General features: G+C 39.2%; 1 protein-coding gene across 1 annotated transcript; it reads right to left on the bottom strand.

The window, feature by feature from the left end:
• Positions 1 to 13,400: 13,400 nt before the first annotated feature.
• LOC120633979 lies at positions 13,401 to 14,192 on the bottom strand. Its single transcript, XM_039904416.1, has one exon. It carries the CDS (start codon positions 14,190 to 14,192, stop codon positions 13,401 to 13,403), a length of 792 nt encoding a protein of 263 aa, XP_039760350.1.
• Between the last annotated feature and the right edge of the window lie 2,389 nt (positions 14,193 to 16,581).

The following is a 16,581-nucleotide window of genomic DNA, read 5'->3' on the forward strand; positions in this document are numbered from 1 at the left end:
TTTACAATGCAGTCCATTTTTATAAGTACAACAAATGTGTAAGGGAAAAGAACATGCGTAGAGAGTACTCTACGCATGTTCTTAGATATTTTGACTTTACAATGAGCAATTTTTATACGCCATTGGTTGCCGGGAAGAAATGGCTATGTAGCGGTTTGGTCGCCAAATTTCCGCTGAGTAGTATTTGTTTCCATATTTGGTTTAGTTCTGTTCCGTGTTCCATAAATATGTTTCATTTCTTTTAAATAGTTAACTAGTATTACTTATAGGTACTCCAGATTTCATGTTGTCAGAAGGTAGGTACTATACGGCACACGAACCACTATACGGCACTAGAAGCTAATAGTTGTACTTAAAAGCTACGAATTTGCTACGAAAAATTTACGACTACGATAAAAAATTGCCTAGTGTCCAACCATACGTATGAAAGGAAATTGAATTGATTGCAGAAGTAACTTCCGCATTTATTTTTGGTTTTATGGATCCTATGGCCTACGGCTGTCTACAGTATGAAAACTATTCCTACACCTACATTCACAACTACAATGTATTCTAATTAATTTATATGTTTATATGTTCCAAATTCTAATTATATGAACATAAAACGATTTTATAAACATAAACTTGTTGGCAATCACAAGATGTTCAATTATAAGCCCCGAAGTATGCGGCGAATGCGCTGAGATTAAATCATTTGGATGCAAGTGGGCGGTTGCAGCATGGACTTTATTAGTGTGACGTTTTATAAGTGTGTTTTAGATATATACATTATCATTGTCGGCCGACTGGCGCAGTGGGCAGCGACCCTGCTTTCTGAGTCCAAGGCCGGGGGTTTGATTCCCATAACTGGACAATATTTGTGTGATGAACATGAATGTTTTCAGTGTCTGGGTGTTTATCTGTATATTATAAGTATTTATGTATATTATTCATAGAAATACATCAGTCATCTAAGTACCCATAACACAAGCTACGCTTACTTTGGGACTAGATGGCAATGTGTGTATTGTCGTAGTATATTTATTTATTTATTTATTATCATCAGCTATTTAATGTCCCACTGCTGTGCGAAGGTCTTATAGGAAAGAGTCTACACTAATATATTTAATATATTTACTATTTATAACTAATATATTTAATTATTAATTTTTTTTAGACTGCTGTCGCGCAGTGGTGAGCTAAGTATTATTATACGTGGTCCTAAGTTTAATCCCCAGGATAGGCAATCTATATCTATATCTAATCTGCTAATATATTAAAAAAAAAAAAAAAAAAAAAAAAAAGGATAGGCAATCTAGAAATTCATAATTTCTGGATTTTCTCCAGTCTGGCGGGTCCTCTGTGGCTGTTGCAAGTACGCACCTACCGGCAAGGACGTACCGCCACGTGATTTAAGGTTTCAAAGGCCAGGGTCCAGGTTTCAAGTTTCGGGGGCCCTTTGATTAATAGGTTTTAGGTAACTAGAAATTCATATTTGCCAGATATTTTATTAAATTGATTAGGATTTTCCAAATACCCTAATAATTATTAATTAATTCATAGATAGTTTCCAAGAAACAGTTAAAATTATATTTGATTAATAACCAATGTTCATGACATTGAGTTGGTGGGTATTATGATATAAATACAGGTGCATTTTCGATACACTTCACGAGCAATTCGGCTTTCGAGCCAAGCACTGTTGCGTCCACCAAGCGCACCGCCTCACGGAGCACATACTGGCAGGATTCAATCGATACAGACACATGGGCCCCACTGGGGCCGTGTTCTTAGACATTGCCAAGGCCTTCGATAGGGTCTGGCACGCCGGCTTGTTGTACAAGCTGCACCATCTGGGCGTGCCAGCTAGTCTCGTTCGTTTGCTGCGAGCGTTTCTCACCGATCGCACATTTCGCTATCGTCTCGACGGTACGCTCTCTTCCCCTAGACCTATACGAGCGGGAGTCCCTCAGGGCTCCGCGCTCTCCCCACTTCTATACGCGCTCTTCACGAGCGACATTCCCCGCGACCTACCGGCGACGGTCAAACTGGCCCAATTCGCCGACGATACCGCTCTCTTTGCGACCGATCCCAAAAAGAGCAACATTGCAAGTCGACTCCAAAAGGCGCTCCACCTGCTGGGTTCCGCCTCTGGAGGATCGAGGTTAACCCCGAGAAGAGCGCAGCGGTGCTCTTCACGGGCAAACCGAGAGGCCGCTTCACGGTAAACCCCGCAGAGGTCACCCTCTACGGGCGTCCCATACCCTGGCAAGACAAGGCCAAATACCTGGGAGTAACGTTCGATCATAGAATGAGCTTCACCGCACACATTCGCAAGGCCCGCAACAAGGCTGCGTATGTGATGGGTCGTCTCTATCCGATGATTTGCCGCAAAAGCAAATTATCCCTCCGTCACAAGGTAACCTTGTATAAAACGTGCATACGTCCCATTATGACATACGCCAGCGTCGTATTCGCCCATCGCCCTCACAGCTCCTACAGGAGCTTTCAAGTCCTGCAGAACAAATTTATGCGTATGACCACGGACAGTCCGTGGTTCATGCGCAACGTAGATCTCCACCGAGACCTCGATCTTCCCACCATAGCCCAGTACATGAAAACATTATCAAAGACCTACTTTGAAAATGCAGTCCGACACCCCAACCCCCTAGTGGTCGAGGCGTCCACTTATACCCCCGTCCCCGACGTCGAACCAAAGCGGCGACGTCCGAAGCATGTCCTTGACGACCCTGACGACAAAATAACTACCGACAACGTGTCCCAACAACACACACACACGCAACATTCACAGCGTCTTCGCCGGCGAAGACGAGGGCCCCGATTTCTGACGTCATCCGGACGTGGATCCTTACCACGGTCACGGGGGCGTTCGGACTAAACAATGATTAGTCCAAAAGTCCACCAACAGTCAGATTAACGTCGAACCGAGCCGAGGTCCGAGTCCTCGCAGGAGGCACCCTCGGGTCGACGTCTCCCATACTCCCCCCGATGTCGTCGAGCCCTGGGGCTCTTCTCATGGCGAGCTTCGCGCTCGCCCCACTCCCCCGGTGACGCCGTAGCAACCCCTTAGGTGGTTATCGGCAAGTGTCCTTCCGAAAAAGCAAAGCAAAAAGCGATACACTTCAGTCGTACATGGACTCGAACGATACAAAGATACCTCCCGGTATCTTAGTCGTTTATCACATGGTAAATAATGAGCTTGGTAGTAGTACTTCTCCGGAGCTCTGTCCCTAAAAATTCTCTACGCCCAAAAATAAGGAGCGTGCGGCTCCATTATTATGTGCGTTCAGCATTATTGTTTACTATCAATATCAAGAAATAGTAGGTACAGATTTATCGTTTGCTATTTCTATGTTGCAAGACGTAGAGTAAACAACGGCGTAGTTTATGGAATACGCTGCAACAAAATAAGTGCTGAAATAGCGTACGGCCATATTTCAGCAACTCCTAACTCGGAACCGATCGGGAACAGTAAACAGTTTTATTTAACTCCGGGCTTATAATCTGCCCCCTGTATGTAAGTTATGTTTCCGAAAACAGAGAGAGAGACGGGAAAAGAGGAAGTTTGGAGATGTTGAAGCAGCATGCAGATCAGAATCCTTGGTGTTGGACAACTCGAACTTCAAGACTTTAGGCTGGTAGTTTTTTCTTATTCAACAAGAACTTAGTGAGATGTGAGTGTGTTAATGCACTCTAACAAGGTTAACCTGCTATGGCAGTTCTAAGCTACAGTTTCTACGCTACATCGTACCGGAACGTTAAATTACTTTGCGACACGTCGTCGTCGTTGTCGGTAGGGTGGCAACTAGCTATGACCTAAGAGCCTTCCACTAAACCAGACCAAAGAAAATTCAGAAATTAAAAATTCTCATATTTGACCACAACGCTTCACCACGGCGCCATGTTGTCAAAACTGGGATTGCACCACTGGAACATTGAAGTTCTAGTTAAACAGAGCCATTTTGATCTATACCTAAAAAAATTACGATTTAAGCCTGCAATTATGTACTTTATTCTACCCTGACGTATCTACAATGTCGCAATGATTTAATATGTGACTGGTAGCAAGCATTAGCAATTTATTAATAGATTTAAGAATCTCTGTGCATTCGGTCTCAAAAATCTTTAAGAAATGTTTATAATCTTTGTTAACGTTTATTGGTAAAATGCCAGGGAACACATGATGCAAAAAATGCCGAGCTCGAATACCGATGTTTTTAATATTAGTATACAAAGAGCAAAGTTTTGGCAGTTTTTACATTATAGCATAGTGACTTTTTATCAGGCTACGGAACTAAAAACGGTCTGCAAAGAGCAACTTGCATTTTCCAGTTCTTTTCAATTGAATCTGCTTTCTAACCAGTGTACAAACAGACAGACTAGATAACAAAGTTAGTATAAATTAGGCTTACATACTTGAATGAATGATTGAATGAATATACTTTTATTGCACACCACAAAAGTAGGTACATAAAAAAAGAAACGTATAACAAAACAACGTACACAATTTGGCGAACGTATCGCTTCACAGCGATTTCTTCCAGGCAACCAACGGCGAAGAAAGCAAATACAGAAAATAGGTAGGTGGTGCATATATTATACATAAACACATAAAATATATTATTATAATAATATATATACTAAATACAAATAAATAAATAGGCGACGACCAAAAAAAAATAAGTTATTCAAAATAAAAAATATAAATTTAAAAAACGTTAAATAAAATTTTCTTTTCTGTTATTTTATTTTACACTGCGTAATGGTTTGAAAAAAATAATAATAATTATAAAAATTTAAGCCCTCTCGGTTGTTACGCAACATCGTAGCATAACGCTAAATCGCTTAGCGGCAAGTCTTTGTCGGTAAAGACTTGCCGCTAAGCGATTAAGTAGTCATCATCATCAGCCCACCAATCCGCATTGGAGTAGCGTGGTGGGTCTTTGCTGTGCTCATCAGTGGAACGTAAATAGGTTGTGAGTGATGATGATAGTATAGAATAATAAACAAAGTCTGGGTTAATGTGTATGTGTTAGATCGAAGAAATGATATTGGATTTTACCTTAATCCATATTATTCGATGGGGAATAGCTATTTCTGACCAAGCGGCCATTTTGGGTTCACGGCACGCATTTTCGATTGTTCTACGCGGATTATGTTGAATTAGGACAATTATCCCATCTTTTTGCTAGTGAGGAATTCTTAAGAGAGCATCTGTTTGCTTTGCTTGAATATTTAAATAAATTAACACTCTCTTGAAACTAAAAAATAGAACTAAACTGTATATAGATTTTTGTTGAATAAAATTATTTTACATAGAACAAATAATTTTATTACTAAAATTATACAACGTGTAAACGAAATACTGTTGAAGGATGCATAAGTAGATTTCATAAGGAACCACTTTATAAAAATATTAAATCAAAAGAAGCATATTTATGTTTCCATACGAACTAATTCAAAACATTTTAAGTGTTTACTTGTGACAACCCTATTGGACATAAAAGACCGTCACGTGCATGATACCTACGTTACGCGACGCATACCTTATAAAGTGACAGGAGTCACTTGATTTACTTTTGCATGTGATTTTAAGGTAAAAACTATTTCAAAAGCTGGCTCGAAAGCTATTAGCGTTTCGGTTTCACAGATAAGTATTAAAGATAGAAACAATGTACCTTACCTTTGAGGTAGAGGCTACCTCCACTTCACAGCCTCTTAAGTATTATTTCGGGTTTCATTTACACGCTGTACAGTGTATTAAAGTAAAGGCATCGATGAAGGTTGAGGTCCCAGGATGCTGGAGTGGCGACGCCGCAATGGAAAGCGCAGTGTTGATGTAACCCCCTACGAGGTGGCCAGAGGGAATAACGAGTCGCAGAGTGTCACTGGATTCAAGCGGTAGACAATCGCAGCGAGCCTACACAAGACCTAAGTCCAGCTGTGGACGTCCCGTGGTTAAGATGATGATGATGATATCTGATGGTGATGACTTACGGAACTGAGACATGGTCGCTAACTATGGGCCTCATAAGAAGGCTCAGTCTCTCAGCGGGCTATGGAGAGAGCTATGCTAGGAGTATCTCTACGTGATCAAATCAGAAATGAGGAGATCCGTAGAAGAACTAGAGTTACCGACATAGCTCAACGAGTCGCGAAGAACCGATGGACGTTGGGGTCTTAAGGTGCTGGAATGGCGACCCCGCACCGGTAAACGCAGCGTAGGTCGGCCCCCAACAAGTTGGACAGATGACATCAGGCGAGTCGCTGGGAGCCGCTGGAGGCAAGCGGCCCAGGACCGTGTATTGTGGAACTCCCTACAAAGACCTATGTCCAGCAGTGGACGTCGATTTGTTGACATGATGATGTTGATAATGGTCAAACTTTTTTTATTTCTATGCCCTGATATATATAGGTCTTTTGTAGAGAGATTCAAATGCCAAAGTCCTGGCCACCTGTTTCCAACGGCTCTCAGCGACTCGTTTGATCTTGTCTCATCTCATTGGGGGTCGACGAAGACTGCGTTTACCGGTCGCCATTACTGCACCTTGGGATCCCAATTTTCAGTTCTCGCCACCCATTGTCACTTCAGTTTTGCGATCTATCGCGACAGCCACACACCCATAACGTTTACCTATAAATACATAAAAAGCACAAATACCATGCCAATGCAATAAATGTGTTTGCTGAACAATACAAAATACAAAACTAAATTACAAACGGCGAAACGGTGAAATAACAAAATAAATAACGCCGATAAGAACACAAAATACTGGAATTCAAACACATAAAATACGTTTATCTACAATTGAATCTTATGAAAATATGCATCATAAAAATTTATTTCTAGCCATTTATATTCAAAATTTCTCATAAGCGGTCAGATTGAATGACTTTTGTTTGATGAAATGGTTTTTATGTTTACCTACCTCATTAAGTAAAACGTAAGGCTCCTTTGGTTTTTGGTATTGTTGCTATACATTCATAAATATACACGTTCTGAAATATACGGATCCAGCTTACAATAAATAGATTAAGTATTTTGTTGTTGTAAAACGACACCATACGTTTTATTGCCTTCGCACACCATATGACTCGGCTGAAATTATTGTATTGGACTGCGAGCTTTGTGTTAAGTGTGCGCGACAATGACAAAGAGTGTTTGTTTCGACCAATTAAAAGCCTTGTTCAAAGCGCATATCTTCGTGTTTGGTAGACGCAGAACGCAAACTTGTACGCCGCCAAGGACGCACGCCAATCTGCCAGTATTACTTTATGTCGATCTCTGTGGCGCAGTGGTGAGATCTGTGCTAATCTAAATGGGAGGCTTCAGCCGTAGCTAATCACCACGCCACAGAGAAAGTCGTGCTGTTCTTTACGATGCCACGTAGAAACCGATTAGGTGTATGGGTTTAATATAATCCCACTCACATTCACTAATCATATGTTTCAAGATCTGAGATAGCCGCACATACTCACCACTTGAAAAACACACTATATGATATTATTCGGTCGTACTATACGGTATTTTAGATATAGTGTTCTGTTTACTGATGCTTCGGTAATCACTGTCGATTACCAAGCTGCCGGTAATTAAATTTAAACGGTTATCCGGTTTACTTGGCTGATATATTTATAGCGTGCGTCAGCTATTTTCTGCTCAGCTGCTGACATATCCTTCCGTTGTATATTTTGTATCAATGGTATTTAGAGCGAGGATATTGTTAAATCAAAACGATTCATATTTTTATGCAGGCGTTTATCGGCTGCTACCATGTTAGGTTAGGTTAGGTTATGTTAGGTACATTTTTCGACATCGTTGCAGCCTACAGGTTTCTGCCTCAGGTGTACCAGGGATGGTATGAAGAGTTGAAGTTTTAGGAGCGTTTCCGGGGTATTTTGAATGCTACCATATTCAGACATTGTGTCCTTATAGTTTAAGAGCTGACAAACGGATTTTGACATAAACCTCTGACTAATTTAAGAATATCTATTAAGGTTTCTGCCATGCCGAAATCGTATTCTTCCCTAGTACACAGAGTGCAGGTTTTAATGGCGTTTCGGGGGTTTTTGAATAATAATAATAATAATTTGATAATAATAACAATAATAATAAATAAATATACTACGGCAATACACACAGCGCCATCTAGCCCCAAAGTAAGCGTAGCTTGTGTTATGGGTACTAAGATAACTGATGAACAATTTTTTATGAATAATATACATAAATACTTATAATTTATAGAAAGATGGTAACGGGCTCACCTGTTAGGGATGTCAGGTATATTAAACCCATATCGGTTCCCGAAATAAGCGATGGTACTTCTCCGGACAGCTCTGTGACGTAAAGCTCTACCACTAAAATACAATATATGTTTGGTGGGAGGCTTTGGCCGTGGCTAGTTACCATATTTTACGTATGTTAGCCATTAGTTGGACTCTCAAAGTATCAAATGAGGAAGTTCTGCGACGCGTCAACCAACGGCGTGAACTTTTGCACACCATCACGATCAGAAAAGTTGCATATCTGGGGTACGTGCTGAGGCACGAGAGATATGAGCTCCTTCAACTTATTATGATGGGAAAAGTTGCAGGAAGAAAAGCTTTGAAATTGTAAATTCTTGTTTGTCAAGAATTTACGTAGCTGACTGCCAACCTTCGCTAGAAAAGTTGCATTAAGAAGAGGCGTTGGTCGCAGAAAAAAGTCCTGGCTTCGTAACATCAGAGAGTGGACTGGAATCGCGAGTACAGCAGAATTATTTCGCCTCGCGAAAGATAGACAAGAATTTAAGAAGCTGACTGCCAACCTTCGCTAGAAAGGTTGCAGGAAGAAGAGGCTTTTGTCGCAGATAAAAGTCCTGGCTTCGTTACATCAGAGAGTGGACTGGAATCGCGAGTGCAGCAGAATTATTTCGCCCCGCGAAAGATAGACAAGAATTTACGAAGCTGACTGCCAAGCTTCGCTGGTCGGAGAGGCATCGCAATAAGAAGAAGAAGAAGAAGTTACCACCCTACCGAAAAATTCGTGCCGCCAAACGATTTAGTGTAACTTGTAGACGAATTTAAAATATATATAAATATGTTTTCGGAAACAGGAAAAAATACAGTGCAAAGTATTCGGGCAATCCATCACTACAGTCATCAAGGTCGGCGTTAGTCGTGAAAGCGTGTATTTCCGTAGTATTGCGTAACGCACTCTTTGTGCCGTGCGCTTTTAGATTTTCAGCCGATAATTAGCTGAGCTTCCGTCTTCCTAGTTGACATGATTTACATTCGTAAAAATGTAAGCGTTGGATACAAGCGTTACTTTGCGGAAGTCTATGGTAAAATATTTTTTTATTTAAATTGTTTATTGATGGTGGTCAATCAATAAGTACTTAATTTCCACCTCGCAGACACGAAAACGCTTTCGCAGTTCGCACTGTTACAACCTTGTTTTTTCATTTGACGATAATTTATATCTCTAGAAAAGTCATATTATAGTATAAAGGAATACCTAAATGATGAAAAAGCTTGGGCGTGAACTATTGCTGTAAACAGGTTGCTTCTTAAATATTTTCAAATTACAATGTGTGGTGGTGATTACAAAAAGAACACCCGGCTAAGTTTGCTTCGCATCAAAAGTGCCATCTATGTGCTTATTTGAATAAAGAAATATTTGACTTTGACTTTGCTATTTCCGAATTCATGTCAATATTAAATTGTGGACCAGCCACGGGCCTAGAAAATCGATATTTTTGGCATATCCCGTCAGTTCTTATTCTTCAGTCGAATTTATTTATTTATTTCAAATTAACACATAAAAAGTAATCCAAAGAATACAGATAAAGTCTGTGATTTCCACACTAGGATTCCCTGTGTCGTGGAAAATTGCTGATTGGATGTGTTGGATATTGGTATGGATGTAAACAGTTGGTTTATTTTTTTATAAACACTGAACTTTCCGCTCTAACAGGACGCATCCACGATACGAGAGGTATGCCCGTTTTCACTAAAGACGGACAGTGCAATGGCCACATTCAAGTGGTATCCTGTGTTAATCAACCTGATGCGTCGCACCTGCATGTAAACACACTGGCAACCACGTCTTCAAACTGGAACACAGAAAAAAGTGGTTCGCAGGAGAAATAAGCACGGCGTTAGTACTTCCCGAGAAGAGCGCTGTCACAAAACGCTTTACCACTTCGTTTGTGGAATAACTGCCATCATTTAGTTGGCATTTAGAAATTGTAAATCAATGAACTCCTCCTAAACGGCTGGACCGATTTGAATGAATTTTTGAAACAAAATGATAAAGCTTCGAAGCTTTATCAATTTGTTTTTGGAATAGCTGCCATCTTTAGATGGCATTTAGAAGCTGTGAACCCCTTTTAATCACAAAATCAGTCAGCCACCCTGGGCATCCGCATGTATTATTCCGGACATAAAAATCCTACTGTCTTCCCGGGAAGAGCGCTGACATAAGAAGCTTTATCACTTCGTTTGTGGAATAGCTGCCATCTTTTAGTTGGCATTTATAAGTTGTGAATCCCTTTTAATCGCAAAATCAGTCAGCGACCCTAAGCATCCACCTGCTATTATTCCGGACACAAAAATCCTACTGTCTTCCCGGGAAGAGCGCTGACACAAGAAGCTTTATCACTTCGTTTGTGGAATAGCTGCCGTCATTTAGTTGGCATTTAGAAGTTGTAAATCCCTTTTAATCGCAAAATCAGTCAGCGACCCTAATCCACCACTCCACCTGCTATTATTCCGGACACAAAAATCCTACTGTCTTCCCGGGAAGAGCGCTGACACAAGAAGCTTTATCACTTCGTTTGTGGAATAGCTGCCATCTTTAGATGGTTTTTAGAAGTTGTGAATATCTTTTAATCGCAAAATCATTCAGCCACCCTAAGAATCACATGATATTCCGGACACAAAAATCCTTTTGTTATATGAAAAAATTAAGATAAATCGTGCTTTAAAATGTGTCAAAAAATGCTAACTGGATTAGTTGCTAGCCCAGGACAAAACGCTGTGAAGCCGCAACGACTATAAATCACCATACAACATGGCAACGCTTTGCAATATTTCTTGCAACGCACACCAGACTGACGATTTGCAAACATCAATCACCGCATATTGGTTACTGCTGTCACGGAGTTCAAGAGAGAGTGGACTATTTTGAGGGGGTGTTGCATCATCATATCTGATGTAAGGCTTCTGCCATAGCTATATAGCGTACAACCCTACCGACAAGACATGGCGGAAATGTTATTGCCCTTTTTATTATTGTTTAGTCGCGAGGATTCAGTGACGACGAAGATAAGGGGGCTGGCTGAACACCAGTGCTGCGCTTTTTAGTATGCAGCTATACTGCGCCAGCTCCTTTGTCACACATTTTTACTTTAGCAAATTTATGACACAAATGTAACATTTTACACAAATGATATGAAATGATGATGATAATAAAGAGGATTTTTCTTTCTTTCTTTCTTTTTTCAAGCGATTGAGCGTTCCGGTATGAACAGATTAGGGGTTATGGTAAAATATAACTGTTAACAGCCCGCCTATCATAGTAGATGTCATTATCACTTACCGCTAGATAAGATTGCAGTCAAACGTTAGCTTGTAGCGGAATAAAATAAAATCAAGTCACGGAAACCAAGATTCTAATCTAAATATTTAATTTTGTTCAAAATAGATTCATAACTAATAAAATTTGTGAAATTACTAACCGGATACTATTATAATAAAATATTAATTTATTGGTTCCTTTTGTTGTCAACATTGTAAAAGATATCGGAGACGTATAAAAATAGCAACATTGCATTATCGAATATTTATTGTGTTATCAGTATTTGTAGAAGGGAACTCTGTCCGAATATAGAACAAATGTAAGAAGTAAAAACGAGTATTCTTTAAGTTCATCCTCACATTTTCTTCTATTATATTCATACAACTCCTCAAAAAGGGCCTGCGCCCTCTCGGGCTATAGTTAATAGGACTTCACATACCCTGTCACAACAAACCTACTTTGTAGCATTGCTACAAATTGCTTAATATTTAAGTATAAACTTATGTACTAGTAGACAGATCCAAGCCTATTAACGTCCCACGGTTTGGCACAAGTTTCCTCAGAGAGAGTTTAAGAGCTGGGCCCGCTATGCTGCTCCAATGCAGCTCGGCGAGCTTTAAGACTATTATGAAAATTAAGCTTAATTTGTTATACTCCGCGAAAAGCAGGCGAATGATGTAATTTATAACTTCTTCAATCCTTATACTCACACCAAACAGATCTTCGGCAATGTACCCTCTACCGGAGCATCCTCAAGAGATGTTGACTTTACAATGAATTGTTAAGAAGCGGGCTTTAAGACTATTATCACATAGTATGTGCAACACCAATTTCGTAAGTCTAGGTACTAGTTGAGATGTTTTTACGAAAACACCAATACAAATCTTGGATAGGCCCGGGAATCGAAACCGTGACCTCGTTGAACCAACGAGGTCCAACGAGGCACGCAACAACAAACTTTGAGATGCAATTTTATTTGAAAGACGTAACGTCACTTCAATTATGTTATATTATAATGAATGAATAAATATTCTACTATCTAATTGCAAATAAAGAGTAATAAAATGAATATAAAACAAAAAAATGCCATGAAAACCACTTCAAAATAAAAAACACACTTCACGATGAAAAATAAAATACGTAAAGCACTTCGGATAATAAACAACTACAGTTTTTTAGGGTTCCGTAGCCTTATCCTCATACTTACTACCTAAATTATAACGTAACGTAACGTAGACAAAGCATGCGGGCATTAACTAGTAAAATATAAGTTCTTTATGTCCATTTGTGGCTATAACAATATGTCACAATAATCGATAATGTACAATATGTTGTACAATGGTTTTATGTAATGTAAAATAGGTTTGTCAATACACATGTGAGAGGATGAAATAAAAACTGGCGCATAAGCGTACCAAGGTATCGTTAGATTGTTCCTAAAATCTTGAAATAGTTCATTTCAAGTTTTTAGGAACAATTTCAACATAACTTTTTTAGTTAAGTCGTTAACGTTGTACATTGTTTGTAAATTGTACGTTTTCACAAATGAAAATAACAAAAGTTAGTAGATTTAAATCGTTTTCAATAAGATAATAATAAAAAAATATAAATAAAATCATTTTATTTCAGGTCGGGGACCCAAAATATATAGGGATATACAAAATTTAACACAAAATGAATATAAGACAGATTTTAAAAATAAATAAATAAAGAAAAAAAAAACTATAATTAATTAAAATCTAGAATTAAAAATTACAATCAATTCAATTTCAATTAAAATTAAAATCAAACTATTTTATATTATTTCGTGTTTGGAATCTGGTGCACTTTTCGCCAATGTTTAATAAATACGCTGTGATGCCTGAGCGACGACTCTAAGGAGCTTATTGTTGGAATTTACAACGACTTCCCAGAAACTCGCAATTCTCTTACGGAGCACAGCGTAGAAGTCGGAGACTCCGGCATCGGCAAACATGCCCGACGCACTGCAGTACCTCGCCTTTTTTAACAAAACGCGGAGCGCGTCGTTGTACTGGACTCTGAGAGTGTTAAAGGATCTTTTGGTGTAGCTGATCCATAACTGCGAAGTATAAAAACTTAAACAATAAGCTTTAAACAGAGTTATTTTAACATCCTCAGAGCACCGAGCGAATCTACGAGCGAGCATGTTACACCGAATGGCCAGCGACCTCCGCTCCCATTCTATATCCAGATCGACGCTCAAGGATCCCGACAGCATATGACCTAGATACTTAAACTGCTCTACAACCTGAACTGGTGTTCCATCCAAAAGTACGGATGGAATCCTCTCCGGACTCTTACCAGCTCGAAAAACTACCATTTCCGATTTTCGAACATTATATTTTAAACCGTGGTTCCTCGCATACTCCTTACAGATGTGCAACAATTTTCGAATACCATTTATTGAGGGACTAAGTAACACCATATCATCAGCGTAACTTAAGTTATTAAAACAGACTCCACCAATATGGCATCCGATGCCAGTGCCACTTAGCTCCTCGATCAGGTTATTGACGTAGAGATTAAACAGATCCGGAGAGGTCAGCCCACCTTGACGCACACCGCACGCCAATCTAAACTCACTAGATACTGAGTCACCCCAAAGTACCATGTTGCAACAAAGCTTGAGTGCGTTTCTAAAATTGTTATAAATTGAGTTTATCTGCCAGTTAAGTAAGTTACTAGTTATTTGCGTTGTCAACCTCCGTACCTTGGAGAGCACTTTAAACTGTCGGTCCTGACTAACATCGCATTTGATAAAAATCGCCAGCTCGCATGAGAGCAGCGTTATGGGACAAAGTTTTTGTGATACGGCATATTTTAGTTACCAAGGTGATGCAAGGTGCTGGAATGGCAAACTCTGCACCAGTGAACGCTGCTTCGGACATACTACATCAAATCAGTCGCTTGAAACCCTAGGAAAAAAGCGGCCCAAGACTGTGGACTTTGGAACTTCCTACAAAATACCTATACGATACCATATTAAACGATAAAAAAGCTTGGGTGTGAATTGCTCTAGCTTCAAAGCTTAATATAAATTTACTGTGAGATGGTAATAACAAAAAAAAAATACCCGGCTAAGTTTGTTGTGGACTCTTCTTAAACCAGGGCGCGTTTGGAACCCTCGTAGCTTAAGGTTTAAGTTGGTGAACGAAGTTATCACCATCCCCTTAAAATTGTGTAAACATATATGTCGCTTCATAAGTGCCTGTGATAGGTATACATGAATAAAGAAATTTTGAATTTGAATTTAAATTTATATTCATCAGTGGACATCAATCGGGTCATATGATGATGGCATATTTTCGGACACACTTAATTTTTAATTTTATTTAGCAACAGCAGTTTCTAAGAAACATGGTTTCCAAACGAGATACGGAACCCTCAGTGTGCAAGCATATTCAACACTTTCCCAGTTTCGTAATAGAAACAACCTACGTCATTAAAAACAAACTTTGCAAATTTTTATTTCGAGATTTCAACGACTTCGCTTGAAGGATTTGCGTCTAAACTGTGAAATGATGAATGAGTCGGTAAGCTCATTTCTATGTCAATTATATATATGAATACACTAAAGCTACATTTAGTTTGCAAAAATAATGTACACGCAAATAAATGACATTGCCATGCACATAAATAATGGGAAGGCCGCACAATATTCTCTCATATTCATTTTATTTTTTCTTCACGCTTTTCAAACCTAAATAACTAAAAAGGTTTATTGGACAAAAGCAGGCAGTAGCTGGTGGAATATTATTATGGATGGTCGAGTTTCAGTCACGGTTTCAGTGCAAAACGTGCGTAGAGGATGTTTTAGTGGATCTGTGTGGCGCTACGCATACCCATAAAAAAAAAAAACACACAGATAAGGGCCATTTTATACCACCACAAAATAAGCCCTTGACTGCAATCTCAAGTGATGAAGAGGGTAGCGGGCTAACCTTTTAGGGGTATGACTGGTATATACACACACATAACATTAATAGGTTTCTTCACGAGATCTTTCCGGAACGCTAAATTGCTTGCTTTGAACGCCTTTGTCTTTAAGCTTTAACTAGCCAATACTAAGTTTCAGATTTATAAAAACATTACTTTTCTTCTGGTATAAAAGGTATCCTATGTCCATTTCTAGGATACAAGCTATATAAGCACACACATACACACACACACACACACACAAACACATACTCACCAGGTGGTAAGTCATGATGCAGTCTAAAACGATAGCGGGCTAGGTTAGGGAGTATCACAGTTACCACCACCAGCAGAGAAAATTCAGAAATTATAAATTCCCATATTATTTATTATTATTTTCATTTAACTTTTTATATATACCACTATGAAGTTAGGGAATTTAAAGGAGAATATAAATACAAAGATGGAAGTAGATATTGCCTCTGAAGGGAATAGAACCCGGGTCCAGTCACATAAAACCTAAGCGCTCAACGCTGCGCCAGGGATGTTGGAAGATATCTATCTATTCTGCGTGGAAAAATAAACTTTTCCTAAGCAGTTACGAAGGAAAATTAGAAAAATTAAAAGCTTTCAATACCACGTACGTGAAAAGTCATTAAAACTCATTTAATCAAGAAAGCAGCACGCTGTGAGCAAGCTATTCTTGCGTCGTATAATGGAATCTAATTAAGCAGCTGTCCGTGCATTTGAATGCAGATAAAGCATAAAAATCTTTCTTTTATTTTTCTAGCTCGCCTATCAAAGATATTTAATGACACCTAATGGCTAATAATAAATAAAAAAACTCACTCCGAGTTACTCACTCAGAATGCAGTTGGGCTTACCCCGTTATTGTAGTGCATCAGAAATGTTCGCGAGGGCTCATACTGATGACTTTTTTGCCATCAGGAGAAACGAATCATCCTTGATGAAAAGAACGTGGGTAAGCAGTAACGGCATTCTGTAAGCATTAATAAATAGATACGACTCTCCGATTTACAAGCTGTATATTAAACTCCACGTAGGGCTGCCTGGACGCAGAAATT

Source organism: Pararge aegeria, chromosome 22 (assembly GCF_905163445.1).
Source record: "Pararge aegeria chromosome 22, ilParAegt1.1, whole genome shotgun sequence".
Lineage (NCBI taxonomy): Eukaryota > Metazoa > Arthropoda > Insecta > Lepidoptera > Nymphalidae > Pararge > Pararge aegeria.

Excerpts from the sequence above, each read along its gene's own strand:
- LOC120633979 (XM_039904416.1), bottom strand. The coding sequence starts at position 14,192 with ATGGTACTTTGGGGTGACTCAGTATCTAGTGAGTTTAGATTGGCGTGC.